The sequence below is a fragment of the Lentinus tigrinus genome (assembly GCF_003813185.1).
Source record: "Lentinus tigrinus ALCF2SS1-7 unplaced genomic scaffold L226scaffold_45, whole genome shotgun sequence".
Classification (NCBI taxonomy): Eukaryota; Fungi; Basidiomycota; class Agaricomycetes; order Polyporales; family Polyporaceae; genus Lentinus; species Lentinus tigrinus.
Window position 1 is genome coordinate 96,845 of NW_027137954.1, and position 27,072 is coordinate 123,916.

At 57.0% G+C, this 27,072-nt stretch overlaps 8 protein-coding genes and 1 non-coding gene across 9 annotated transcripts; 4 read left to right on the forward strand and 5 right to left on the reverse strand.

Moving 5' to 3' along the window:
- Nucleotides 1-156: 156 nt before the first annotated feature.
- On the reverse strand, nt 157-4,326 carry L226DRAFT_539613 (uncharacterized protein). Its single transcript, XM_067681704.1, has 8 exons — nt 4,061-4,326; nt 3,000-4,011; nt 2,226-2,950; nt 2,099-2,177; nt 1,506-2,045; nt 815-1,452; nt 636-753; nt 157-580 (listed from the first exon to the last, which is right to left on the reverse strand). Exons 1-8 carry the CDS (start codon nt 4,214-4,216, stop codon nt 420-422), a joined length of 3,429 nt encoding a protein of 1,142 aa, XP_067530196.1. The 5' UTR covers nt 4,217-4,326; the 3' UTR covers nt 157-419.
- Nucleotides 4,327-5,662: 1,336 nt separating this feature from the next.
- L226DRAFT_526478 (uncharacterized protein) lies at nt 5,663-6,906 on the forward strand (the record flags this gene model as incomplete). The annotated part of the gene is made up of 3 exons (XM_067679052.1): nt 5,663-5,881; nt 6,103-6,651; nt 6,703-6,906. The coding sequence occupies 3 exons, from the start codon at nt 5,663-5,665 to the stop codon at nt 6,904-6,906; spliced, it is 972 nt and encodes a 323-aa protein (XP_067530197.1).
- A 395-nt stretch (nt 6,907-7,301) lies between these two features.
- Nucleotides 7,302-9,996, forward strand: L226DRAFT_575454 (HET-domain-containing protein; the record flags this gene model as incomplete). The annotated part of the gene is made up of 2 exons (XM_067685199.1): nt 7,302-9,490; nt 9,546-9,996. The coding sequence occupies 2 exons, from the start codon at nt 7,302-7,304 to the stop codon at nt 9,994-9,996; spliced, it is 2,640 nt and encodes an 879-aa protein (XP_067530198.1).
- Nucleotides 9,997-10,321: 325 nt separating this feature from the next.
- On the reverse strand, nt 10,322-11,161 carry L226DRAFT_616708 (uncharacterized protein; the record flags this gene model as incomplete). Its single annotated transcript, XM_067686944.1, has 2 exons — nt 10,322-10,607; nt 10,680-11,161. The coding sequence occupies 2 exons, from the start codon at nt 11,159-11,161 to the stop codon at nt 10,322-10,324; spliced, it is 768 nt and encodes a 255-aa protein (XP_067530199.1).
- Nucleotides 11,162-11,671: 510 nt separating this feature from the next.
- L226DRAFT_563257 (uncharacterized protein) lies at nt 11,672-12,622 on the reverse strand. Its single transcript, XM_067683551.1, has 3 exons — nt 12,191-12,622; nt 11,894-12,127; nt 11,672-11,832 (listed from the first exon to the last, which is right to left on the reverse strand). Exons 1-3 carry the CDS (start codon nt 12,613-12,615, stop codon nt 11,793-11,795), a joined length of 699 nt encoding a protein of 232 aa, XP_067530200.1. The 5' UTR covers nt 12,616-12,622; the 3' UTR covers nt 11,672-11,792.
- Nucleotides 12,623-13,547: 925 nt separating this feature from the next.
- On the forward strand, nt 13,548-18,093 carry L226DRAFT_269432 (phosphoribosylformylglycinamidine synthase). Its single transcript, XM_067673458.1, has 3 exons — nt 13,548-13,570; nt 13,617-13,704; nt 13,757-18,093. Exon 3 carries the CDS (start codon nt 13,758-13,760, stop codon nt 17,853-17,855), a length of 4,098 nt encoding a protein of 1,365 aa, XP_067530201.1. The 5' UTR covers nt 13,548-13,570; nt 13,617-13,704; nt 13,757; the 3' UTR covers nt 17,856-18,093.
- Nucleotides 18,094-18,926: 833 nt separating this feature from the next.
- Nucleotides 18,927-20,892, reverse strand: L226DRAFT_269418 (uncharacterized protein). The gene is made up of 4 exons (XM_067673457.1): nt 19,908-20,892; nt 19,739-19,851; nt 19,520-19,685; nt 18,927-19,458 (listed from the first exon to the last, which is right to left on the reverse strand). The coding sequence occupies exons 1-4, from the start codon at nt 20,574-20,576 to the stop codon at nt 19,207-19,209; spliced, it is 1,200 nt and encodes a 399-aa protein (XP_067530202.1). The 5' UTR covers nt 20,577-20,892; the 3' UTR covers nt 18,927-19,206.
- A 1,241-nt stretch (nt 20,893-22,133) lies between these two features.
- On the reverse strand, nt 22,134-22,226 carry L226DRAFT_t256. The gene has a single exon. It is a non-coding gene; the product is annotated as a tRNA-Ser (tRNA).
- A 1,635-nt stretch (nt 22,227-23,861) lies between these two features.
- On the forward strand, nt 23,862-26,959 carry L226DRAFT_539621 (MFS general substrate transporter). The gene is made up of 12 exons (XM_067681705.1): nt 23,862-24,110; nt 24,171-24,404; nt 24,466-24,484; nt 24,537-24,559; nt 24,621-24,738; nt 25,172-25,207; nt 25,258-25,317; nt 25,381-25,641; nt 25,715-26,326; nt 26,400-26,496; nt 26,573-26,727; nt 26,828-26,959. The coding sequence occupies exons 2-12, from the start codon at nt 24,246-24,248 to the stop codon at nt 26,947-26,949; spliced, it is 1,662 nt and encodes a 553-aa protein (XP_067530203.1). The 5' UTR covers nt 23,862-24,110; nt 24,171-24,245; the 3' UTR covers nt 26,950-26,959.
- Nucleotides 26,960-27,072: the final 113 nt, after the last annotated feature.

Consider the following 27,072-nt stretch of genomic DNA (forward strand, 5'->3'; position numbering starts at 1 on the left):
ATATCTGGGCTCACCTATGTGTGCGCAATATCATTGGCTTATTGGACCCTGGTATACTTGAGTGTCGCTTCCTTCCTCTTGCAATGATGGCCACTGTTGATAACATCCTTCATCCTTCGTCTCGCTGCGTTGTAAGTTATGGCATAACATATTTGCGACACTACACTGACATTTTAAGCACGCACGGAATGAGCAGTTATGTACTGGTGTACATTCGAGTTCGGCATACGTACATGCGATTGCAGCCCTATGCCAGTGCGTAAGCACAGGTCGCGCTTGGCACTCAGTACTCAGTATGGGTCGTACGATGGTCACCCACATTCCCCCTTGCGTCCCTCTTGAGTGTCACAGGTAGGCAGCCGCGTCAATTCTCAATCCTACATATCGCACAGTACCATCAAGGCGCTACGTCTTGCTCGTCACATTTCATCCGCGCAATGACACTCACAACCAGCGATGGGACACGTTCCGTGCGCACGTGAGGCTGCGCCGCCCTCGCCATAGAACCACTCCATGATGTGTGACGCATGCCCGCCATGCCGACAAGTCTGGCAGAACACCAAGGCTTCCTGTAGCGTTTCTAGTCGCGACGAAGTGAGCAGAGTAACCACATATGGCGTTTAGTTCCGGCTTACCTGAAGGCATCCCGGACAGAGCATTCTGTCCACGAGCATTCTCCGGTGCAAGATTGAGCGTCATCAGACAGACGGAGCAGCGGGGCAACGGCCTGCTGCAATGCGGGCACAACGTCGCCTAGATATGACGAGGTTCAGTGCTCCATCGCGAGCAATCTCGATCCTACAAGGCGACTCACTCGAGGATTGCCTTCTGCAGGGAACGGCGGCTCCATGGACTTGCCACAATAGTTGCACCGGAGCAAGATCTGCTTCGGCGCCCAGTCGAACGGCTGGATCTCCCCGCATTCGATGGCGTCCTTCAAGATCTTGCCACGCTCGATGTCCAGCTGACACCGATGGTGGAAGAGCCGCCAACCATCGAGCAAATCTCGGTACGCATTCATCCATCTTGCGGCCCGCGTCTCGCGCGCGAGCAGTGGGGGAAGCGACGCAAGCAGAGCCGCGGTCTGCACGTCCCCGGAGGTATCGACATACGCCTGAAGAAGATCCATCCCTGCACCGGTGAGCCCGGTAATGAAGAGACCGTCGATATCGCCGTCGTGTATTGCCCTGTCTGCGATACGCCGCAGGTACGAGGAGACGTCCTTGTCGTCGAGGAACTGAAAAGCGATCGCAAGGCGTTCGCGAAGAGGGAGCAACTCTTCTTGCAGGACCTCCGTCCAGTCGCGTACAGTGAGATGTGTCAGGAGCGCACGAAGGTACGGATCTTGAAGCCTAACAGTTAGGCGTTCGCAGTGCTGGAGAAGTTCCGGATTTCGCGTCGAATTCGATGTCAGCGCAGCGACCATACCGGACATCATATGATGTGACTCGTCTGGGAGAGAGGCCTTAGAATATGACACCACACGCACAAGTGATCTACCTCACCTTTACTCCGCATGAGCATCTCGATGGCCTGCTTATGCTGCTCAGTGAACACGAGCCAACATGCAGCCTGCGAGTGCTTGTTCTCCTTCTCCCATCCACTGATGGCTCTCTCAAGAACATCCTGGGCCAGACTCCACCCACAGAGCTGCAGTGCGAATCGCCTCTGAGACAGCCGCCCAGTGGTAACCGACGGTTTCCACGCTGCAACGTTATCTGGGTTCCCACTTCTAGCGTTCAGCTCCTCAATTGCAGCGAGAAAGTCTTCCGGCAAGTTGGACGCGGGCACTTGGCTGCGCTTGCGCCCGGTATGTTTCGAAGATGAACGGTGAGGGGGGACCTCAAGACTGAGAGGTGCGAGGAGTGGAGATGCCAAGGGCCCATCGAACAACGTGCTGCGAGTTGACAAGCGAGGCGTGGGGTGACCTGAGGGTGGAGAGGGGCGGATGGGCTTGAAGCCTTCCCAGATCCCAGACAAACCCTGATAGGAGAAGTTATATCCCTCGACGACGGGCGATGGAGACGTTGTCAGGCGTTGAGAGTCTGTCACCGTCATGCTCAGCAAGTGCCTCTGTGCAACAGAGTAGATTACTCACGGTGAATCCAAAGCCACAGCTCTGATATAGCGGGATTGTCGGGAGTGGTTGTTTGTGCGATTAGAGAGTTGTACTTCGGCTGGAATGCAATGAGCATATGACGTCAATACAGAGGACTTTGACTCACATCCATGAGTCCATATGCAAGCATTGCGCGCCTTCGCATGAGCATCGAGATGTCCCACTCCACGACGTGTTGCAGCGCCTTTATAGTAGCAGATCTCTTCGGATGCTTCGTCTTGCTATCCGCGTCATCTAAGGCAAGCGTAACTGTCCTCGGCGTCGTCGGAGGCGCGTGAGGATGTGGCGCATCGTGCTCGTGGTCGCGACCATGTCCATGTCCGCGACTCCGCTTGTGTGCATGACCCTTCCCGTGTGCAGTGTGCTCGAAGGGCAATTCCTTCGCAGATATTCCATTATCAGGCATCAGCGTACGTTGTCGTCTCCTCCCGGAAGAACCTCTCTCTACAGGAGTAGCAGGGACTGAACCAAGGGCTGGGAAACCATCCTCATCCCCTCTACCGAATGTCGGAGCTTGAGCGTAGAACGGTGGTGAGTCGCGTTCTCTAGAGTATGCTCGTGAGTCTGGTCCCGACGGCCGGGTGGCAAGGAGGTCCCATGGTTCTCGTGGGGGCGTTGGATCTATGATTCCTGGGATGATGGTATACGAACACCCAACTCCAAGTGCGAGATCACCGCGGGAACTCCATGGTGGATGGAGCGGTGTGTCGTGTACAGCATACAACTCGAGGTCGCCATCCTTGTTGACGATCATGACGTCCGAAGTGAGGGGATGTGGCTTTGAGCTCGGCACGAGAGCGAATGAGCTGAACGCACGCGAGAACGCCTTGGCTACATGCTTATCAGAGGAAGTATCTGCAAGATGCGAGAGTGTGCTCACTTCTACGTGTATCCGACAGGATGAGGTTGTACGGAGGGTATTCCCCTGGGGTCGGCGGCGGTGGCGGCGAAGAACGAGTTGCACCGGAGCTCGTACCTGCCCATGGTTTGACCCATGATGTCCTTGCAGCTCTGCTCCCGGACTGTGACGAGTCGCGCGAGCGACTGCTCTCCTGAATTGACTCGACAAAGTGTGCTTCTGTGATGTCCCAGAAGCGCACATGGCTTGCGTCGCGCTCCAGAGTCGCAAGTGTTCCGCGCCGGGTGGACGAGAATTCGACGTGTGCGAGAGGTACAACGGCAGCGGACGCGGGCTGCGCTGCCTTCCCGCGAGTACCAGAATGGACGGGTACAACGCCGTCGGCCCCATCTGCGGACGCGTCCTTTGACGTGAACGTCAGGACAGGCTGGGTGAAGCGCCGGATGTCCCAGATGGAGACTATACCCTCGCTATAGCAAGCGACACGGTGCGCATCGAAGGGGTCGGTAGCGATGCCATGAACCTTGCTGGCCGCCTTCAGCGGTGAAGAAGTCAGACTGCGGAGGTCGTACAACTGCAGCCAACGATGCGAGATACCGGCCAGTAGAAGCTGCGAGTTATTTGGAAGCCAGGCAAGAGTCGAGACGACCTCGGCAGACGCGTGCTGTTGCAGAACACGCGTGTCTGCCCCGGTGCGAGGGGCGTCTCCACGAGGGAGAAGAGGGAGATGCCGTGTAGGGCTCTTGGAATCCGGAGTTGCGTGGAATGAGAGAGCAGGTAGGGTAGATTCGATGTCCCAGATAACCAGACTGGGATCGTTGCGAACTTTGTCGAGACCGACCGCGAGGTAGTTTGGGTTCGCAGGCGAGAAAGCTACGACGTTGCACGCGCGAGTGTTTCGCGCAGGGAGAGAGACTGCCGCGCTGTTGTGGGCGTGTTTGGATGCTTCGAAACGGAGCAAGTCGACCCGGCCATTGCTGAAACCGACAGCGAGGAGGTCGTCAAGCACAGGGTCTGGGGACCACGCGAAGCACTGAGTGCGAGGTGGGGAAGTGCGTAGACTGAGAACACACGAATCTCACCTTCATCTGAGTCAACTCCAACTGCGACGCGACCTGCTTGATCTCCGAGCTACGAGGGAGCCATTCGTACAGCGTGATTTGTGTGCTTCCTCCGACGATGAACTTGTTCTGCCCGCGAGGATGCCATATCAAACGTTTGTCGGACTGTGCAACCATGGCGAGAAATATTCTTCATGAACAGCTCAAAGCCAGTCTGTTGAGGATTGCACAAGCCATGAATACCCTGTCGACAAAGTGGTTCAAGAGCAAGGGATACACTTTACTGCAACGATGAACGCATTGCGCTTAGTTACAGCTCTTTGCGAAATCAATGTCGTTCGGACTCCGACGACGCGCGCGCGAATAATTCCAAAAAATCGAAAAAATCAAAAGCCGTGTCTGCACTGTTCACAACTACGTACTCATGTTAGCTGCACCAAATCACATGGATCGTTAGAGCACCTTGCGAACTACATGTTCAGGAAGTTTGAAGGGAATCGGACAAGAATTGAGGACGCAGCGGGCGAAGGAAGTCGGCTATGCACTGGTAGCAGGGAGCGCCGGACTCGCGCCACCGAGTCCCGAGTCTTAGAAATCAGTTGCTCCTCTTTCATTGACCTTGTACCCTGGCGCGTTCAGTTACAAGGATTTCTTTGACAACTCTTCAAGCCTGTGAAGTCGAACGAAGGTAGTAGATGGCTCCGTTCGTGAGATAGCGCATCCAGCTCATAATGTATCAAGCCGTCTCCAAGGCGCAATTCTGTGCTAACGAGGCTCAATCGAACCACTCAGCTCTACTGTAGTACTCATTTCCACCTCTTCCGTTAATCCTCGCAGTCAGGAACGCTGTCTATCTGTGGTTATAGACAACAACATCCTGGCGTCACTTAGGCGCCTATTGCGAGAATTTCTCGCCGCGGTCAGAGAAAGAGATTTAGACATGCATCCCACATATTCCTCTTACTTTGGTCTCTATACACACCTTAGACAAAACTGCGTGTATATGGTTACAATTCCAGCGATAAGCTCACGAAGGCAAACTCTGGCCATGAGCTGGTGACCTGCTGGAGACTCAGGCTCCATATCTCGTCATCCAGCCATGCTATTCGCCCCGTTCAAGCTCCCAGGCAATTTGGAAGCATACAGGGTGGGTTCTGTATCATTAAAGTGGGAGCAACAGTGGGTTCATTGGAACGTCTAGTATTTCTCGAATTTTTCGAATTAATCGCGTCGTTTGCGCGCGCGCGTCGTCGGAGTCCGAACGACATTGATTTCACAAAGAGCTGTATGTAAGTAATCAGTAAGAACATTGTTACTGAGCGACTTTTGAGTAAGAAATGTATTTAGACATCTAGCATTCACTGTATGTATTGATAATTAGATCTAGCTTTGACCTCCCCTTCCTCCCCCTCCTCATTCCTATTTGATGACGCTGCTACAAGAGTTCGACGGAGATCCGCCATTTCTGACGATGTGTTGGTGGTTCAATGTGGCGTGCCTTGCGATCAACGATTGAACCGGTTACTCAGCCCATCTTCCCGCGCAGCTCCGAGTCCTTGTTCCAATTCCCATGGCATTGTGAGTCCGTTTCCTCTACGAGCACCACAGGGATCCCCCAGGAATATGGACCACAAGTTAGAAGCTATTTCTCCGACCAAGACGTCGACTGAGATCGTCCACGCGCGTCCCAGAACGCTCAACCGCAAGGCCAGGCTCGTACTTATTGCTCTCACGACCATCATCCTCTCCCTCGCGCACTACAACCTCCTCAGTACCTCGGTCCCGGTCCCTAGGCAGGAGCAGAAGTCGCATACTGAGTCAGAAGAGTTTAACTGGGATAATGTGAGTAGCCGTATGATGTATCTTGGTGCGACACGACTCTGCGGATAGCGAAGAAGTGAACGTATGCCTCTGCTGCATAAAGCCGTACGTTACTTCTGGAGGACTGCTGCCTGCCTGTGAATGTCGGCAGTTTCAACCACAGGATAGCAATCATACTCTTACCCTGTCTTATACTTACATCTGTTTATCTGTTCGATGGGGTTCTCATGATTCGATAACAGGTAGAGCCAAGCAGGCAGCTCGAATGGACGCCATGCTACTCTGACAACAAATGCGCACGTCTTCTGCTTCCTCTCGACTACGATACGCCTGACGGCCCCACCACTGCGATTGCCGTCCGGATGATTCCTGCGACTGACTCGGACAACTACCTCGGTACAATCTTCCTGAACCCGGGAGGACCTGGCGGATCTGGTTTGAGCCTCATTGAGCGCGTGGGCACCAGCATATCGCGTGTTGTCGGCCCGTCCTTCGACGTCCTCAGCTTCGATCCGCGCGGGATCGGCAGGACGACTCCTCTGGCATCGTGCTTCGAGACGCCCTCACAACGTGCCATCTGGGCTACTCAAGAAGGGCACCAACTCGTCGATGCGAGCGACGAGTCGCTCGGCATTGTGCACGCGAGAGCGCAGGTGCTCGCGGAGCGGTGCAAGGAGCGGCTCGGTGGCGAATGGGGTATCGGACGGTTCGCGACCACGCCGTACGTCGCACGCGACATGCTGGAAATGACACAGCTATTGGGTCAAGAACAGCTACAGTACTGGGGTTTCGTGAGTCTCTTGTATTGCCCACTTATATGTCTTGCTAACACGTCTCTCCAGAGTTATGGCAGTATACTCGGACAGTACTTCGCCGCCATGTACCCGGACAAGGTCAAGCGCGTTGTGGTTGACGGTGTTTGTGATGCCGAGTATTACCGCGCGGCGTCCTGGGAGACCGACCTCGTCTACACCGACGACGTCGTCGAGTCGTTCTTCACCTTCTGTCACCAGGCCGGTTCCGAGAAGGACTCACGAATGCCGTAGCATTCTGCGCGCCGCTGGGACAGCAATGTGGTTTGACAGCTGGCTGTGATCCTTGTATGATCCCTTATGACCACACATTGACGACCAGAGCCCTGCTCCTTTAAAAGTCTTCTAGCTGTGGGGATGACTACCATCGTCCTCGCTCCTTTCCTTTGCTCCCCAGCTGGCTCCTGTCTCAGGATCTGCCCCCGATCAGTTGCAAGGTATGACACCGATCCTCACCCGCTTTTTCTCAATCGAGGGTTGATCCAGGGTTACCACGAAGCATAAGTAGATACTCCGTTGGCCTAGTCGCTGTCATCCATCTGCCCAGGTATCTTAGTGCAGTCACGGTGGGTACTATATCTTTCGCGTTCTATACTCTTTCTCACCATCCTCCTTGGGCAGGTTGAGCCATGCGGCTGCTGAACACCACCACCGGTCGATTTCAAGTGATCATCGACCCGCGAAGCGTGCGCTACGCCATCCTGTCGCATGTCTGGTCAAGGCCCGAGGATGGCCCAGGCTACAAGCCGGAGCAGAGTTATCAGGACGTCGCCAGACGCATCGCGCAGGCTGGTCCTGACGGGGACGCCCTCTCCAAGCTTTCGGAGAAGATCCGTAAAGCTTGCGAGATCGCCAGGATGCACGGGTTCGAGTTCATCTGGATCGACACTTGCTGCATCGATCAGACGAGCAGTGCGGAGGTCTCCGAATCGATCAACTCCATGTTCGAGTGGTACAGCTGCTCGAACGTGTGCTACGCGTACCTCGACACCGTCGAACCGAAAGACCACGCTCGGCAGAAGGTCTCTCATTTCAGGCGCAGTCGGTGGTTCAAGCGCGGCTGGACTCTTCAAGAGCTCATCGCTCCCCAGAACGTCCTCTTCTTGTCGAAGGCTTGGACCATCATCGGCACGAAGTACTCGTTGGCGCACATCATCGAGGAGGAGACAGAGATCGACGCAGAAGTCCTCAGGTACAACCGCATGCCCTCCCAGGTGCCTGTCGCTCAGCGAATGGGATGGGCCTCCAAGCGGAGTACCACGAAGACAGAAGACGCAGCCTACTGTCTCGTCGGTATCTTCGGTGTCAACTTGACTCCGATATACGGCGAAGGGGCTGCCAACGCTTTCATCCGACTCCAGAAGGCTATCCTGGAGTCGAGCCCCGATCAGAGTATCTTCGTCTGGGGCAAACACGTCTCAGCCTCGTCTCTCCCCAAGCTGTCTGTGGATAGCGCATACTCCGCTGCAGCACCGGATCCGTACCTCCTAGCATCTTCGCCAACCAACTACATCGAGGGGATCCCTCAGATCGCCTCCATCTCGCCGGAGCGTTTAGCGGAGCGCTTGGGTGGACAGACCGTCAGGTACCCTCGCTATAGCCTGACGTCTTCCGGTCTCTGTACACGGCTCCCCCTTATCCAGTACACGCACTCTGACGTTGACTATTGGCTGGCTGTTCTGTCCTGCGAAGATCGTGAGGGGAACCTGATCGCACTGGTCCTGCATCCGGTCTCTGGTCCACTTCCTAGCTCACCGACGCACTCGCGACCGCCTGAGACGGTGCTCTGCGTTGGTGTGTCAGCCACGTCAGAGGCCCATGGATCTGGAGTTCGCACCCTGTCGCAGACTGACTTCGACCGCTTTCGGGTTGTTACGCTCAGTCAAGCACAGATCGATGCCTGCTTGCAGGCTGAAGGCAAGTTCCATCCGGACGCGGAGGTGTACATCAAGCATTGTCCCCTTGGCACCGATCTCTCCATGCACCGTACTCCGAGTAGCCACAACCGCACACGGCTCACGCACGACATGTTCCCTCACGCCCCCTTCGACGTCATGCTGTCCGAATGGTCCGACCAGCTGCTGAGAACAAATCATCAGTTCTTGGTCGAGATCCATCCATCCGGCGCGGAACGTTCCTGCTCCGTCGAGCTGAAGAAGGGGAACGAGACTATTGCCGTCTCCTTGCAGAGGTGCGACTGCGCTGCTGGACAGAACGATGGCGAACTCTGCGTCAAGGTCCGCCCAGCTCCACCCGGTCCCAAGTCCAAACGGCTCCAGTGCAAGAACGAGCACGTCGCCCAATGGTCGTACCGCGATGGCATTGCGTGTACCACGTATGGGTTAAAGCAGCTGAGCAACGGCGAAGCGCGCTACCTGCGTGTATCTCTTAGCCTCAGAGACTGGTCTCCACAGCAACTCACTCACTCCCAGTACATCCTCGACATCGAACTTCTCACTCACCCCAACAACTCGTCCCATTCCCTCCCTCCTTTGCACCATGCCAATGCCGACAACTCTCCTATCGCCGGTACCGCAGCTCCCCAGCTCCGTCACCCAGAGAGAACGCTCCGGGAGCAAGCTCTTCGACACGGAACTCACCCGCTCCCGGCGATTGCCATAGACGAGGCGTCAACTGACGCTGAGAGCGAACATCGGGACGGACACAGAGGTTCTGGTCGTCTTCCTAAGAGTTCCACTGTCCCAGCGGTCAGTCAGAAGCTGCAAAAGAAGGCGGGCAACAGTCCCGTCGCAAGCAGGAGGAGTCGCCAGGATGCTAGTGATGGTGTTCATTCTGCTCCCGATAGGTCGGAAGATATGTAAGTCATTCGCAGCGACGTATTAGTGCACGCTGACTGAGAAGCGATACGACAGGCGTGGCGATCCCCGGTCGCAGCTCGAGCGGTTAGACACCAGTCTGAGTGCAAGATTGGAGCCTCTACGCGGTCGTCGTGGTCTTTCCAACGACAGCACCGTATACGATAGATTGCGCCCACGCAGTGACAGCCCCGCGCCACTTGACAACGATTCTCAAGCCTTCGATCCTAACGATCCTTTCATACAAACGATGACCGGACAGACGTTAACTCCAGTCTCAGCCCAGAGTACTCAGCGACATCGTATACATGGGCCTGCGTCCTTCACCGACGGTTCTTCTAGTAACACACACGGTCAAGCCCTTCCGGACTCCGCACGGCTGGGGCGACGACGATCTGCCAGCGACCCGAATGGCAAGAAATCGGGACATAATCCCGCCAAGGAGAAGAGGCGGAGCAAGGGCCTGTTGCGTCTACCATGGAAGAAACGCAATTCAACCTCTCAGTAAGGTGTGTCAGATAATCCCTGAGTTTTCTACGCGATCCTGACTGCGAACTAGCGGAAGAGCTTTCACGATGTCGACGTCGCTCGTTCCTTTCTCTCGCGGTCGGAGACGAAGATCTAGTACTTTCGTTACGGTGTATACATATACATCCGGCACACCATTCATAGATGTACGAGTCAAAGCGATAAACTACTGGTTTCTGTGCGCGAACGCGTCGCTACGCGCGGTGTTGATCATGAACGCTGTAACCGACGCAGATAGAAGCATTGTTGCTCATGACGTCAAGCGTGCCGACGCCCTCTTGTCCTTAGCTCGCTTATGCCGAAACCTATAATAACCAGAACGTCCATTGGTCTGTTGCGACATAGCAGGGAACTGCGAAGGGTGCGTACCAATTATACACAGCTTCGGAGGGCACAGCAAGCTCGGCTGCGATCCGAGCACGCTCCTCAGCATCGGGGTGGGCGTCCTGCTCGAAGAAGCCTTCCAACACCTTGATTTGTTCGCGTTGGAGTGTCGTCCGGGGCTTCCTCGCAGCAGCCTTGTCGAAAAAATGCGTCTTTGATGGAGAAGCGGGAGGGGATGCCGGATCGCTGCATCTCTTGGTTGTGAACCTGTATGACACGCAAAGTGTCATGACCATCATCATGAGTAGCCATGTATGCATGATGAAGCCAAGTACGAACCACTGGGCGATCGTCTCTGTCAGCCAACCTGTGGCTTTCGAGAGCTCTACCCGCTCTTCGTAGCTGGGTTTCCTGTTGCGTGTGCGGTAAAACTCCCAGAGGATATCCTCTGGATTTTTGGGCCGGCTCGGTACCGTCGATAAACTTTGAAGGGTCAAGGTAGCTTGCAGTGATTGTGTGGCCGGTTCTGGACGCGACGGATCCTCGCCGAATAGCTCCGCCTCTAGCAAGTCATCAGAGTCGACGCTGTCTTCCCGCACGGCAGGTGGCCGGAGTTTGTCGATGCGAAGACCGTGAGACGAAGCCGTTATAGGTCCCAGAGCCGGAAAAGATGTTGAGACCGGGCGTTGTGGAGCAGGATCTTGTTGAACAACACGAGTGGTGGTCGCAGTGCAGGACTTCGGCCCACAGCTGGCTTGCGTGACGGGAGGCGGCGCATTGCGTGAGGAAACGCCACAGTCATGCACTCGACGCGTAGACATGGTGATATCAAGTCCTGCCAGAGAGTGATAGTGAGATTGGAGGCGGGTCACTGACACCGAACTGGCTCCTGGATTTATAGTAGCATTTCGGTCAAGGCGAGACAAAGCGCAGCAAAGCGGAACCAAAAGATCAACTCGCCCGACAAATAGAACTGATAATTATGTCTCATGAGGGAGGAACAATAGCATAAGTTTTGTTTGCTGAGTGTGGCCCAGCTTGAGGAACGGGTGGCTTAAGAGTCCAACGGTGTCCACTCAGCCCCCTTGGAAGTAGTAGACGGGAGTATGAACTCCGAGTCGCACACAAACACTCACCAGCGTGTCATTCACCTCAACGTGGTTATTGGGAGGTACCACGGGCCACACCCGGCGATGACCTTCGAACCACCGCTTAACACGATCATTGACATCCTTCAGGCAGCGATACCAGCATAGAATAAGCGCGCAAGCTTAGAGTGTGCGCACACAAGTCGAGCATAATAGATGCGTCGCTCTGAGTCAACGAGTGTTCCGCGCATAGTTTAGATTATATTCAGGCGGTTGTCGCCATCCAGGCGTGACAAGAATCGGACAACCGTGTCAAAGATTCAACACAAGTCAAGAAGGTTCAAGGATCCCAGTTACCCCCGCTTCAGTTCTTCGGGCTACTCTTGCGCCGTTGGTTACCGAACCTGCCAGTGAAACATAATTAATTCCCAGGAGTATGAATGGCTCGTACGACGGATGGCACACCAATTATTGATAGTTTCCGAGTCGACGCCGAGCTCGCGTGCAAGTTGATCGCGCGCTGTCCAGTCTGGAAGAGGATTCCTCGCATACGCTGCCTCAAGCTTCGTCAGCTGCCAAGGGAAGAACCTGACATATTTCCTCCGCGTTCTCTTGCTGGAGTCAGTCAATGCAGATGCAGACGCATCCCGGACCGCTTCTGGGTCCTTATAGCGGTCATGATGTCGCTGATGCTTGAACCTGGTTGTGAAACCACTCTGGTCGTTAGCCTATATCAAAGGACGTGAGGCGGACTAGGCGTACCACGTTGCGATTGCCTCCACAGGTTTTCCCGTAGCTATGGAAAGCTGGAGACGTTCTTCGTGGCTCGGGTTCTTGTTCCGCTTGGAATAGAATTCCTGGAGAATCTCGGTGTTCTTATGATCCCTCTTGGATCGCGAAATCTTCAGCTGGGAGCTGGAAGAGCCAGAATGTGCGGGGGACGATGGTATTGCGGGACCATGGTGACCGGCGGGCGAACTGGACGACGAAGGACCGCGGTCGGGCAAGGACAGAGGGGTGTACGCATTCCCACCGGAGGAGGATCGAGGAGGAAGAGACAGCCCAGCGTTATTCCCCTCGGGGTTGGAGTGGGCGATGACGGGACCGGGGACTCCGCATGCGAAAATGTTGCGACTTGTCCCGCTCGATATGGGAGGAGGAACTGGAGGACGTGACTTCGAAGACATAGGCACCAGGGCAGGGCAAGACGATGACGATACAAGACGACCAGTGGCGGCAGAGCTGTATCATCATCGACAAGGTATATATACCCTGGCATTTCAGGTAGCCAGACCAAAGCGGGGGGAGCGAGGTCCAAGCGTCCAAGTCGTCGTGCATGGGAGTGGGGAGATCGCTTTGTTCGAACGGTGCTGACCTATTGACAACTGAATTGGTGTTCGAACACTTCTTCAATTGTGGTACCATGAAGACTCGAGCGTACCGGGATGTTCAAGAAGAGCGAACAATTGTCGGAGTGATGTCCCGACGCGCCTATGTGGAAGCACAATCACAACGATGCTATGCACATCGTCTTGTTCAAGCTTATCCAGAGCTTCAGTCCGCTCGCGTCCTGTGCGGAGTCGTGAACGCATTCCAGCGTCGGAGCGACCTTATCCCGCAGGCATTGCGGGATTGTCGTCCCATCTAGGACTACACTCCGGCACTATCACTGTGGGACCGTTGAGTGAGTACAAATCATGTCGCGCACAGATCATACAGAATACAGTAAAGAGGGCGCGCGACTCTTTCTTTCACATGCTTGCTGCGAGGTCGTATGCTTGACTGTACTGGTTGGACGTCCGAGGCCCAGCGTCGTTCGATCGTGCAAGCACCTACGATGAGTACATTACACAGACTGTCGCCTCAGGCCAAGAGCAAGGCAATACAGCTCGTTGAGGAACGACTCATGCGGCCTGCCTAGTACGAGCTTAGGGATAGTCAGGACGTAGCGGCGTAATTTAATTTTAAAGTGCTCGAGCTGCAGAAGTCTCGCGCCGTACGGACGCATATAGCCACGTGGCCGGGTGATTACAGATAAGACACAAATGGTTAGATAAGATAAGATCAATCCCGAGGGCTCTGAGCAAACGAATTTTGCGACCTCTTCTTGCTCGATGTCGGTCACTCAAGCTCCCCCAATTTGTGAGTTGCTAGACAGCATTAGTAACATATATTGACATTACCACAGATACGCTCTCACTGCTTCGTAGCAGGCCTGCTTCCCGCTGGGACGGATAGGATACTTGGATCGGAAGAGTCATCGGCGAAGGGTCCAGGTGAGTAAACGTTATATGTGCATTTGAGTATCATCCTTACATCTTCTTGGAGAATGCTCGTTCGGTACGGAAGCTCAGCACTCTCGCAGTCAAAACGAGATGTGGTCCTGAAAAACATCCGAAAGGCGCTTCCCCAGATCACCTCCGTCGACGCCGTCTATATCCACCTTGTCTCCTGTCGGTCTGAAGAAGCTCAGGAGGATCTTTCCAACCCTGCCTCTGAACGTCGGCGCACACTCGACCGTCTGCTGGAGTATGGAGACCATATCCACCTTCCTACCACCCAGAAAGCTCTGCAGACGCACGAGAACGTCGCGTTCGTCCTCCCACGGCCAGGCTCGGTCTCACCTTGGTCGAGCAAGGCGACGGACATCGCGGTCATCTGCAAGCTCGGTGATTACGTTGAGCGCCTCGAGCGCGGGCTCGCGTTTGTGTTCACTACCAGCGATGGCTCAAGTCTGACTCCGGAAATCCTCACCACAATCTCGCCTCTCATTCATGATCGTATGACTCAGACCGTCGAACTCTCATTGCCTGACAAAGAGACCATCTTCTCTCACAAGGGTGCCAGTCCTCTCCGTACGATCGACCTCGTTTCTGGGTCCACTCGCGATGCCGCCCGCGATAACTTGGTCGCAGCGAACAAGGAGCTCGGTCTCGCGCTCTCCTCGGACGAAATCGACTACCTCGTCGATGCCTACGTCTCTGGTTCTACCCCAATCAACCGCAACCCGACTGATGCGGAGCTCTTCATGTTCGCCCAAGTGAACTCGGAGCACTGCCGTCATAAAATCTTCAACGCGTCGTGGACGATCGATGGCGAGGCGCAGGACACATCGCTGTTCCAGATGATTCGCAACACCGAGAAGCTGAACGGCACGGGTACCATATCCGCGTACTCCGATAACGCTGCTGTGTTCGAGGGCCACCGCGCGCCCCGCTTCGCTGTATCGTACCACGCAGCGAGTAAGGCGAACCCCGGGATCAAGCACCTCTACCACGCCGAAGAGGAGGACATGCCCGTCCTCGTGAAGGTCGAAACCCACAATCACCCCACCGCTGTGTCGCCATACCCTGGTGCTGCGACTGGCTCTGGTGGCGAGATCCGTGACGAGGGCGCGGTCGGACGCGGTTCCAAGCCTAAGGCCGGCCTTGCGGGCTTCACCGTCTCCAATCTCCTCATTCCGGGCTACGAGCAGCCTTGGGAGACTGATTTCGGCCGTCCCGCGCATATCGCGTCCGCCCTTGACATCATGATCGAGGGTCCGCTGGGTGCGAGCGCGTTCAACAACGAGTTCGGCCGTCCTGCACTCGCTGGCTACTTCCGCACCTTCGCGGAGAGTGTTCCACTCCCCGAAAGCAGCAAGACGGAGGTTCGCGGTTACCATAAGCCGATCATGATTGCTGGCGGTCTCGGGAATGTCCGTCCACCCTTCGCGAAGAAGTCCAAGATCTCTTCAGGGGCGAAGATCATCGTCCTTGGAGGTCCTGGCCTGCTCATCGGGCTTGGCGGAGGTGCCGCAAGCAGTCAAGTCTCGGGCGCTGGGTCTGCAGACCTCGACTTCGCGAGCGTGCAGCGAGACAATGCAGAGATGCAGCGGCGCTGCCAGCAGGTCATCGACGCATGCGCGAACCTGGGTAAGGAAAACCCCATTCAGTCGATCCACGACGTCGGCGCAGGTGGTCTCTCGAACGCGCTCCCTGAGCTCGTGCACGACTCCGACCTCGGTGCCACCTTTGAGATCCGCGATGTCCTCATCGCAGATTCGAGTATGTCGCCCATGGAAATTTGGTGCAACGAGAGTCAGGAGCGGTATGTTCTGGCCATCGCGCCTGAGCAAGAGGCTCTCTTCCGCAGCCTCGCAGAGCGCGAGCGGTGTCCGTTCTCCATCGTAGGCACAGCGAACGACTCAGACGAGCTCGTCGTGACCGACCGGCTACTGAAGCACGACGTCATCCGCCTGAAGATGTCCACCCTCTTTGGGAAGCCGCCCCGTATGCACCGTACAGACAACCACGTCGCTCCTCCGGCTGTCCCGTTCAGAGCCGACCTCGCCGAGTACCTCTCCGACCTCCAGCCCTCAGCCCGGATCGCCCAGGCCATCGACCGAGTCCTGCGTCTCCCTTCGGTCGGTTCGAAGTCTTTCCTGATCACCATCGGCGACCGCTCCATCACAGGTCTGGTTACGCGCGACCAGATGGTTGGACCTTGGCAAGTGCCCGTCGCCGACGTCGCGGTGACGCGGTCTGCGTACGGCTTCGACGTCCTCACTGGCGAGGCGATGGCCATGGGCGAGCGTACGCCCCTTGCGATCCTCAACGCCGCAGCGTCCGCGCGCATGGCCGTCGCTGAGTCGCTCACGAACCTCGCAGCGGCGCACGTCGGTGATCTCGGCCGCGTCAAGCTCAGTGCGAACTGGATGTGCGCGGCGAGCAAGGAGGGCGAAAGTGCTGCTCTGTATGATGCGGTCAAGGCAGTCGGGATGGAGCTGTGCCCCGCCCTCAGCGTTGGAATTCCAGTGGGCAAGGACTCGATGAACATGTCGATGAAGTGGCAGCAGGGTAACGAGAAGCGGGAGGTCAGCTCCCCACTCTCGCTTATCGTCACTGCATTTGCTGCGGTCGAGGATGTCAGCAGGACGTGGACGCCTCAGCTACGCACCGATCTGGACGTGCCGACGGCGCTGGTGTTCTTCGACCTTGCGCGAGGCAAACAGCGTCTTGGAGGCTCCGCGGTCGCGCAGGTGTTCAAGCAGGTCGGCTCGGAGGCGCCTGATGTCGTCGAGCCCCAGGATGTCAAGGTCTTTTTCGAGGCCTCGCAGACGATCCGTCAGGAACTCCCTGGACTGGTCCTGGCTTATCACGATCGTTCGGATGGTGGCCTTTTCACCACGCTCGTCGAGATGGCCTTCGCTGGGAGGTCTGGCCTGCAGATCGACTTGGCTCCCATCGTTGCGAACACCGACAGTGTCTCTGCCCTGTTCAACGAGGAGCTCGGTGCTGTCGTCCAGGTCCGCCAGAGCGATGTCACCAAGCTCACTGAGTTCTTTACTCAACGCGGGTTCCCGAGCTCGTCCATCCACACGCTTGGACAAGTTACCTCCAATGAGGCCATCAAATTCACATCGGGCTCAGACGAAATCTTCTCCAGCACCCGCGCAGAGCTGCAAGCAGCCTGGGCAGAGACGTCCTACCGCATGCAGTCGCTCCGGGACAACCCTCAGGACGCCAAGCAGGAGTACGATCTCATCAAGTCCTCGGACTACAAGGGCCTCTACTACGGCCTCACCTTCACTCCGCACCCTTCTCGCTCGCTCTTCCGCCGGCCCAAGGTCGCCATCCTGCGCGAACAAGGCGTGAACGGGCACGTCGAAATGGCCTGGGCCTTCACCGCCGCCGGCTTCGACGCCATCGACGTGCACATGTCCGACATCCTCTCCGGGGCGCTCTCCCTCTCCTCCTTCCGCGGCCTCGCCGCCTGCGGCGGGTTCTCCTACGGCGACGTCCTCGGCGCCGGCAAAGGCTGGGCCAACTCCGTCCTGCTCAACGCGACCGCCCGCGCCCAGTTCGCGTCCTTCTTCGCGCGCGAGGACACGTTCGCCCTCGGGGTCTGCAACGGCTGCCAGTTCATGTCCAACCTGCGCGAGATCATCCCCGGGGCGCAGGACTGGCCCGACTTCAAGCCCAACGCCAGCGAGCGCTTCGAGGCCCGCGTCTGCGTCGTCGAGGTCGTCGACAGCCCCGTCACCCAAAAGTCCGTCTTCCTCCGCAACATGGCCGGGTCGAAGCTCCCCGTCGCCGTCGCGCACGGCGAAGGGCGCGTCGCGTTCTCCTCTTCCTCCTCGTCCTCCTCGTCCTCCGCGGCAGAGCAGCAGGCGCGGCTGGAGGGCGCGGGGCTCGTCGGCCTGCGCTACGTCGACTCGGCTGGGAAGCCTGCGGAGGTGTACCCGCTGAACCCGAACGGGAGCCCGGCGGGCATCACGGGCGTGCAGACTCCGGACGGGCGGGTGCTCGCGCTCATGCCGCACCCCGAGCGCGTGGTCGCGCTCGAGAGCAACAGCTGGTACCCGCCGGCGTTCGCGGAGGCGTGGAAGGGCGTCGGGCCGTGGTTCACGCTCTTCCAGAGTGCGCGCAAGTGGTGTGGGGAGTGAGCGTGGGTCGTGAATTGGTACGGGTACGGGACGGGTGCGGTATGAGGGCCGTGAGGAGGCGGAGAGCTGCGGAGATAAGCTTGAATGGCGTGCGTGTGCGCGCAGCGGCCCGTGGTGGGAGGGTTAAAGTTATGGTTATGTTTGGGTACCGGTGACCGGTTGCTACGTTCCTGGGTTTTGAAAAGAAGTGCCACAAATAGCGATGTATTCTTACGCAACGCAAAGATAGATATCGATGACAAGAGAACTGAAGTACAGTACAACTGTAGCCAGGGGCAGACGAGAATAGAACTCTTGTATTTTTCTCCCAGGTTCCTTCGACTCCCGAATCCAACCCCAGGGGCGGCAAGTCGAGATGAGGAATCCTGAAGGATGTGCACTGCGCAGCAGATAAACCGGGGAAGGTGATCACGGTGCCCAAAAACAACGTCCAGTTGCGTTCATTCGAAAGTAAGTAAGTAAAGCCAAGGACAGCATGTACCCGTACTACTCAGTCGAAGCAGAAAGACAGACGCATCGATGGGCCCTCCAAAGAAAGGGGAAAACAAGTTACACCCAATTCACTACGATAGATAAAGTATGTACGTCAAAAGTCAAAACAGTCTCGACAAGCCGAACATCGAGGAGAGGCAGAGGGAAGAGGGATAGGAAGAGTAGTACTAGTACCATGGCCAAACACCATCCATGCTGCCCGAAAGTGTCAAAGGTGTGTAAAGATGTAACGTGTAACGTGTAAAGGTCCCGCCCATATGCATGCCATCGCCACACGCGCAGGCCAATCTAAAAGCGTAGTAGGTACCAGAGGGGAGGGGGAGGGGTAGAGGGAGGGGGTAACCGCAACGGGAAGACGTGAAACGTGAACTGTCCAGCGGCAGTAAGCCGCCAATGCTAAGGGAGGCAAAGTGTCAGGATGGAGGGACTGTACATATTACATGCACACTACCCGGTATGCGCGTACTTGTAGTAGCAGGATGCATATGCGAACGCGAACGACGAGCGGACGACGTGATGCGGTTGTACCGTGTGATCTGTATGGCGAGCGGCGAGCGAGACGAGCGAGACGAGCGGAGCGGCAGAATGCAGCTAGATTTCCATGCACCGGGTACTTGACAGGACACGGTGGGTATATTCTGATATCGTAGATGAGCGCGGGCGTAGAGGATGAGATGATGTGCAACAGCAGCACAAGGGGAGGGGGAGGGGCAGGTGGCGGGGTAGTGTGGGCAGCGGGAACAAAGAAGGAAGTGCGTACGCGTCGCGCGATGCAATGTGTAATGCGTGAACAAAGGGTGCGGGTCGTGGTCCGAGTAGTCATCACATTCTCGTATACATCCTCCTCTCGGCACGTCGTTCACCGTGCGTAGCCCGTCTGCATCTCCACCGGCGGCTGCTGGTAGTACGCCTGCTGCTGCTGGTACTGTTGCGGCGGGGCCGCGTACTGCTGCTGCTGCTGTGGCGAGTACGGCTGCGACGGGTATTGGTTCTGCGGGTAGCTCGGGGTGTCTGGGAGCTTCTCCGTGTACCCTGCCGCTGGCTGCCCAGCATCAGCCGCCGCGGTGGCCGCACGCGCATCGCCGATACCCGCACGGGTACCCCAACCAGTCTGCGATGTCAACTCTTGTCAGAATCATCGAGGGGGCAAATCGGAAGAATCGGCTACTTGCCTCGTGAAGCGTCAGAAGCGCATAAATCTTCATTATTGAGAAGTAGTAGCCGAATAGGATGAAGGCGGGGACGTGGATGACGTCTTGCGGCCGGTCCCACAGGTGGGGAAGCAGCTTCGCTGTCCGCGTTGCGAAGAGCCAGACGAAGTAGCTCACGATGACGTTCCTGCAAGCGCCAATGTCAGACGTTATCACGTCGCAGAATGGCGTGATACATACCACCAAGGCAGGTGGTAGCCACCCTGGTCCACAGGGATGGTCGTCTTGTAGACGACGTAACCGACGAAGAACGGACCGGCGAGAAGCGTGAAGGGGTTGAACAGCTTGTCCACCTGAGCCAATATATCAGTTAGAGCGCCCAGAAGGTGCGATCGGGAGAAGTGCTCACCATCGTGTAGGCGACGTAGGGGTGCGACGTCCAGATGTAACGCTCCATGAAAAGCGAACGCAGATCTGAACGCCAAGTGTTACGCGTCCACCTCAGTACCTGCTTGAGGAAACGCCAGTTGGGCTTCATCGTGGACAAAAGCTCGGCCTCCTTGCAGCACTGGACGTAGGTGCTCCATCCGTGGCTGACCATCCACCGGGTGAGGAACTTGTCGTCGCCAGAGTTCAGCTGGTACTTTCCGAGCCAGTAGTCGTGCGTAAAGCCGTGCAAGAACTCGGGGTCCTTGAGAATGACCGTGCGATAAGCGGCAGTGCGACCGGAGAGACACGGCAAGCCACCGTCGATGTGCGTCGAGGATGAGATCTCGATGTTCCGAATCGAGAGACGGAACGCGGCAAGAACCTCCCAGACTGTCATGCGCTTGCCGACAGGCTGTACGCGCTGGGACGTGCCGACACCGCCAACCTTCTGGTCCTCGAAACAGGCGAGGACGTACGGGAGGAGGGTGGGCGGCCAGATGGCATCGTCGTCGGCGAACACGATGATATCGGTGGTGACGTTTTTGATGCCGTGAGACATCTGGAGACGCTTGTTGGCGAAGGGCACAGTCAAGACGCGGATGCGTTCAGGGTCGACAGCGTTGGCGAGGTCCTGGAGCGGCCCAAGCATCTTCTCCTCGGTGATGATGAGAATCTCCTTGGGCTTGCCGACGAGCCAACTGTGGGCGGCCTCCTTGAACTCCTCTCCGGCGTCGATGGTAGGGACAATGATCGTGACATCTTCTTCTGCAATGTAGGTCGGGTTCTCGGGAAGGGGGACTGGGCGGTAGGTGAGGGAGGCGGCAATACGTATTAGGTACCACAAGTATCGATAAAAGCTGTGAGAGTGTCAGCGCGGGTGCACGGCAGGGAGGTGAAGAGAGCGGGAACGCTGCGAGCGGGCGACAGAGAGAGGGCAACGGTGGGCGCCTGTATACATCAGAGGTGCCGAGTGGCAGGGCGCAGTCATCAGCGGCCTCTACAGATGCTCGTCAAATGGCGGAGAGGGGAGATGCAAAGAATTGAAGCGCTGTAAGCTGGACACTCAGGGCGAAGATAGATGCGAAATGTGAGGACATAGCAAGTTCGCAAGCTATGCCCACCGCGGCTAGCCCCTCCTAGACTTTCTCAAGCCCCGGTCCGCTGTGAGAATTCGAGCAAAGCCACGCCAGGGTAGCGACGAGGATGTGAAGAGAGCGGAGACGCTCCAAGCTGGAGGGTAGGGGCAACAGACTGGGAGGGCAACGCAGGGCGCCTTCCAGCATCAAAGGCGACGAGCTCGGGGTGTAGACCACACAAGCCTCAACGACGCTCGCCATAAGAGATGAAGACGCGAACGATACCCTCTCGTGCGGAGAAGTACCGCAGAAGACCATGCCCCGACCTTTGCCCGCTGCCAGCCTCTTGCGGACTGGCGACTTGCCCAAGCTCCATATCGCCCGCGATTGATACCAAAGCCGCACTGCCGCATAACATACAGCGAGAAGTGCTCACCCAATGACTCCGAATGGTACAACTGGGGGTGGAGGTTAGCAACGGAGCAGGAGCTGGGGGAATGAAAGGGAATACGCACAGACTGGGAAGTGGTCCGAGGTCAACCGGAGCATGGCGGACCACCCTCGGTGTGGGTCGACAAAACAAAGAAAGCAATAAACGAGCGGGCGGGTTGGCGGGGGCGGCGGGGGACGACGAGAGGGAGTCGCAGCGCGGCGACGACGGGGGCGTTGGCGAGTGCCTTTGAGCGTCTTCCCGTCCTCCAAGCCAGCCACTTGGCGGAGTCTCAATCGCTTGCCAATTCTGGACGCTCGTTACAGCTTCGGCCTGATCCCCTCTCAGCCCGGCCTCGCTGCCCGGTCATCCGCCCCTCATCTCGTCAGATATTGCTCAGTATGTTCTTTATGTATATACTACGTGTGCTATGAACTGTCCACCCATGCAGCTTCTACTGGGTACAACTTCACTAGACGCGCCTTGAGCAAGTCCACGATCTGGATCAATCCGCAGCGGCGGGCGGCGAGTGCAAATGCAACATGTCTGCTGCCCGGCGCCACCAGAGAGCTCCAAACATGGCGACGGTTGACCACTGCTGTCCAAAGAGCAGCACGCGAACAACATGACGGGGCCCCGTATCCAACTGCGGTACTTATGACCCAGCATGAAAAAAGCAATGACAGGTTCATCACATTATCGCTGACAGCAGGATTTGAACCTACGCGGGCAACGCCCAAGTGATGTTTGAAGCAATTCAAATCACTCGCCTTAACGACTCGGCCATATCAGCGTTATCGTTCGGCGCGCTCAATGTATCTACATTGTGACCCGCATTCCCGCTGATGCATTCCTCTTTCAAAGCCACCCCGGACTCCGGACAGAACTAATCGTGAACGCGCGCAGCCCTCCAGTTCCGGCGATGCCATGCGTCCACTTAGCTATAGCGTCGACTGTCGGTCAACGTCTGAGAACGGTCGCGAATAAGTACTTGGTACTGGCATGAGCATCATGATGGCCCGGGATCATGCTTCATGCCTCGCGCCAAGGATCGCGAAAGCCCTGTAGGCTCGCTGGGCATCACAACCCGGCCTCTTCTGAGTCTTCCCAATGGCTTCCCAGAAGGCCAAGCATGCACGTCGTTCGGAATCGAATGCCTCGGGGCCGTTTGCAGTGCGCAGAGTTCGGAGAGCGCGGCGCTCGCTGTGTCAGGGAAGATGCGAGAGGCTGAGCGCGCGCTCGAGGATGACATGCGCGCATGACGCAGGGATTCGGAGTGGGTAACGGGAGACGAAGACACTCAGAGAGCTCGAGGCAGTTGATTCGGGGGAGATGGCTCCGCCAGTGCTATGTGTCCCGGAGAGCACAGCGTGAGTACGACCCGGCAAAGGTTGGTGGTGACTTGTGAAAGAGACCCGGAAGCGTGAGGTCTGCAGTCCTTTGAGCCGATATAGGTTCCAAAGGGGACAAGGATCGTGGGCGACCAAGGTGATGTAGACAGTATCAAGTGAAATAGGAAGTTTCGTCGTCGGCCAAAAGCCGGCGAGACCTTCAGACGCTAGCCCTTGACAATCGCGGCGGCCAGTGAGTCGCACTTCTTCGGGCAGCCTGAGCATCCGTTATAACGGTCGAAACACCTCAAGGTCTTGCCGGTGCTCAACGTCGCATCTAGAGTGCTAGTCCAGACAAGTTCTGAATCGGACCGACGGATGGCAGGGCCTGTAGCGCCGTTAACGTCAATATCTTCCGGACGCCCCATGATGCATGAAGGTTGGAAGAACGTGCGTGCTGCGATATGTTGGCCTCATCGGTGGACCCTGGAGGATGTATACTCAATAGCGTCATGATGTCATGGCATGAAGTTGTGGACTCGACGTACTTACCGAATTGACATTGTCGCATAAGCACAGATGTGGTGTCGTCGAGCTATCGTGAGAACGTCTCGTTCCACTCTATACACTGAGGGTATGCCGTTGTTTCTTCTGACCGGCCGTACACTGTACAGATTGCGACTCTACGGCCGGTCACTAATATCATCTAGTAAACCGGGAGTACGAGGTCGGAGCTGTGAGTCAGTAGGTAAGAGTCAGAAAGTGGGGCATGTGCAAAATTGCTACGACTCGCACCTGTATATCCGAATAGCCACTGTGCGCTCTAGGTCGGCCGACAGCGTCCAAGAATTGACGGTGAGCCAGTGCTGCGTGAGCCGCGAGTTGTAGACCAAAGCCGTACTCGAGTACATCATATCCGGAGACCCGGGAAGTAGCTTTGTCGAGAAGAAGGAGATGCGGTGATTTCGCCAGGCGTATCCCGCGAGAAATGAAGGGATTGGCAGTACAAAGTTAAGGTTCCGTTCTCAGGCTGTGGCGATCCAGCACCTATAAGGCATCCGCACACTCTATCAGGGGTCTGACATCATTCCTCTTGTTGCGCATCGACGACGAAAGCCCGCAAGCAGGACGAGGACCTCGGGTTCGGAATCTGGAGGCGGCTGGGTTCAGCGGAGGAGTGGCGATGCCGGGGGTGGTCGGGAGTCGGGAGCCTCTGCGCCGCCTGCCAAGCGGAACGAAAGTCCGTGTATTTTACAGCATCAGCAGGCGCCCGCTGGATCTCTGTCCCCTTCCCGCTCTTTGAGTGGACCCCCCACAAGTGGAGTCGCTGGAGTCGCTCGACAAACGTGCGTTCCCATCCCAACCCTCCCCGCTCCACCTCGACGCTCACCAGAGCACAAAACTAGACGACCCTTCTCTTCCACACCAACTACTTACTTCTTCGCTCTTTGGCTCTTTCCCCGCACTCCGCGCACACGACCATGACTGTTACTGAGTCGGCGCAGAAGCCCGAAGCCCCAGCGAACGAGGAGCAGCCTGTGGTCTACAAGTCGAACCTAGAGGATTTTGAGAGGGAGGCAGATGTCCGGTTACCTTTCCTGCTGTCGTATCGCGAGGTGAAGCTCTTGGGCATCGCAGGGGTACGTCCGTCCACCGCCTGTCACACGACCAGTCCTCACCTCTTCGTCTCGCCCCGCACAGGTTGGCTTCTTCCTAGATGGTGCGTGCGATGTTTTCGCGAGTGGTTTGCAATTGTTCTGACGGCTGCGAAGCCTACGATTTGTTCATCATCAACGTATGTTGTCCCAGCCACTTCCACTGTGCGTTCGTGATCTCTAACCGCCAGCCACACCCAGCCTGTCGCCACCATGCTTCAATATCGTTTATATGGTGGCAATGAGCTCCCCGCGAACCTCGAGGGCTTCGTCAAGGCCGGTGCGAACATTGGTAGCGTGATTGGGCAGTTTGCGTTCGGTACGTCCTCTTTTCCTCCGCTATGGTGTCCCATGCGCTCGCTCTGTGGCGCCCGTCTGGAGGTCAGCAGTTTTCTCGGACCGGAAAAGTTTAGAGAAGCTCGTCGGAGTTTTTGAGAGTATCTGTGACGATCTGTGGTGGTTGCTGCCTGGCTGTGAGTGCTTGTGGTGCCGAGTTTTGCTGAGCCCGCTTGGCGTGAGCTTGTGGCGTATTTCCCGCTACACGTTGCCGGTTAACCACCTTTCTCTGGGTGGTTTCTAGCGTTCGGTCCTAGCAGCGGTGGGGCGGCTTAGTGCAAATGGATTAGGCCTTCGGATCGTCGGTACTCGAAAGTTGTGGCAGCATACAGTCTAGAGGCGCTTCGTAGACGCAGAGCACATGGTCGACATGAATTGCATTTTGCTGGATACTGATCAATCGTTCCTCTCTACAGGTTACTCTGCCGACTACTTCGGCCGGAAAGCTGTCTGTGAGTGCACTACGGCATCTCCACTGGCGACCTGACTGACATCATCTTAGACGGCAAGGAGCTCATGCTAATCATCTTCGCTACCATCGGAAGCATTTGTGACCCAACTGGTACATTCTTTGCATCGCAGTGACTTGGCCAGGAAAAAAGTGTACTCACCTTTTCGTGTTCAGGCGCCATCTCCCCCTCCGGCTCGCTCATCTGGCTTGGTGTCTGGCGTATCATCCTCGGTATCGGCATCGGCGGCGACTACCCCATGTCCGCATCCGTCGCGACCGACCGCGCCAACCTCCGCCGCCGCGGCACCCTCCTCTCGTACATCTTCGCCAACCAGGGCTGGGGCTCCTTCGTCGGCAGTCTCGCAACCATCATCGTGCTCCTGTGCTACAAGCACACGATGGAAGTCGACGGCCACACTAGCAAGGTTGACGGAGGTGGGTATATGCGTCTTTTTTCTTCCCTCGGCGGTTGAACGTGTACTGACTTCGCATGGCGTGGCGCATATAGTCTGGCGCATATTGGTCGGCTTGTCCCTCATCCCCGCCTTCGGCACGCTATACCAGCGTCTCACCCTTCCCGAGTCGACGCGTTACGCCGAGGCACAGAAAGCGGCACAGCGGGTGCAAGACGAGGAGTCGATCGAGCAGCTCAAGAAGAAAGCCAACGCGGACCCGGGCGTCTCCGAGAAGACCAAGCACTCGTCCGACGAAGAAGGCTCCGGCACGCAGACACCCACCGTCGAGACCGCCACAGCCGAGTCGCAGTCGGTAAAAGCAGCCAAGGAGCTGGCGCACGCGAAGAAGGGCCACTTCAAGGAGTTCTTCGCGTACTTCTCCGAGTGGCGCCACCTCAAGGTGCTCCTCGGGACGTGCGTGTGCTGGTTCCTGCTCGACATCGCGTTCTACGGCGTCAATCTGAACCAGAACGTCGTCCTCCAGCAAATGGGCTTTGATGGCTCCGAGGGCACCCCGTGGAACCGCCTGTTCAAGATCGGCATCGGTAACTTGATCATCACCGCGCTCGGCTTCGTCCCTGGGTACTATGCCACCATCCTCACGATCGAGAAGCTTGGTCGCAAGTGGATCCAGATCCAGGGCTTCCTCATGGCTGCGCTGTTCCGTACGTCCTCCTTTTGGCTGCAGGCTGGACGAGCCTCTGGTGCTGACTTGATCATAACGCACGCATATCACAGTCGGTATCCTCGCTGGCAAGTTCTACACCCTCAACACGCCCTCGTTCATCGTGTGCTTCGCCTTCCTCCAGTTCTTCTTCAACTTCGGCGCCAACACGTGCGTTCTCTTCCCCTTCCTTCTCTTTCCCTCTCCCTCCCTGCGCAGGGCACTCACGCGATGGACGGACGAACAGAACAACGTACTGCTACCCCGCCGAGGTCTTCCCCACCCGCTTCCGCGCGTCCGCGCACGGCATGTCCGCCGCGTGCGGCAAGGCCGGCGCCATCATCTCCGCGCTCGCCTTCAACAGCCTGACAAAGTCCATCGGCACGCCCGCCGTGCTCTGGAGTGCGTACCATCTCATCTCTCCGTTCACTTCCCACTTCCCATTTACTTCCCATTTTCCCTCTTTGCTACGACGCGTGTGCTGACTGACGCGCTCCGACAGTCTTCGTTGGGTGCTGTATATTCGGCGCGGCGTTCACGCTCCTCCTGCCCGAGGTGCGCGACCGCGATCCGGACGTGGTTTACGAGCAGGAGCTGCGTGAGCGTGAGCGCGCGCGGCATTGATGGGCTGCGGTGGGGTGGATTGTGGATCGTGGACCGTGGATAGAGGAAGGAGGAAGGAGAAGAGGTGTTGTTGTTCAAGTCTCAAGGGCCGCGACCGTGCGCGTTGTAGCGGTAAATGGAACT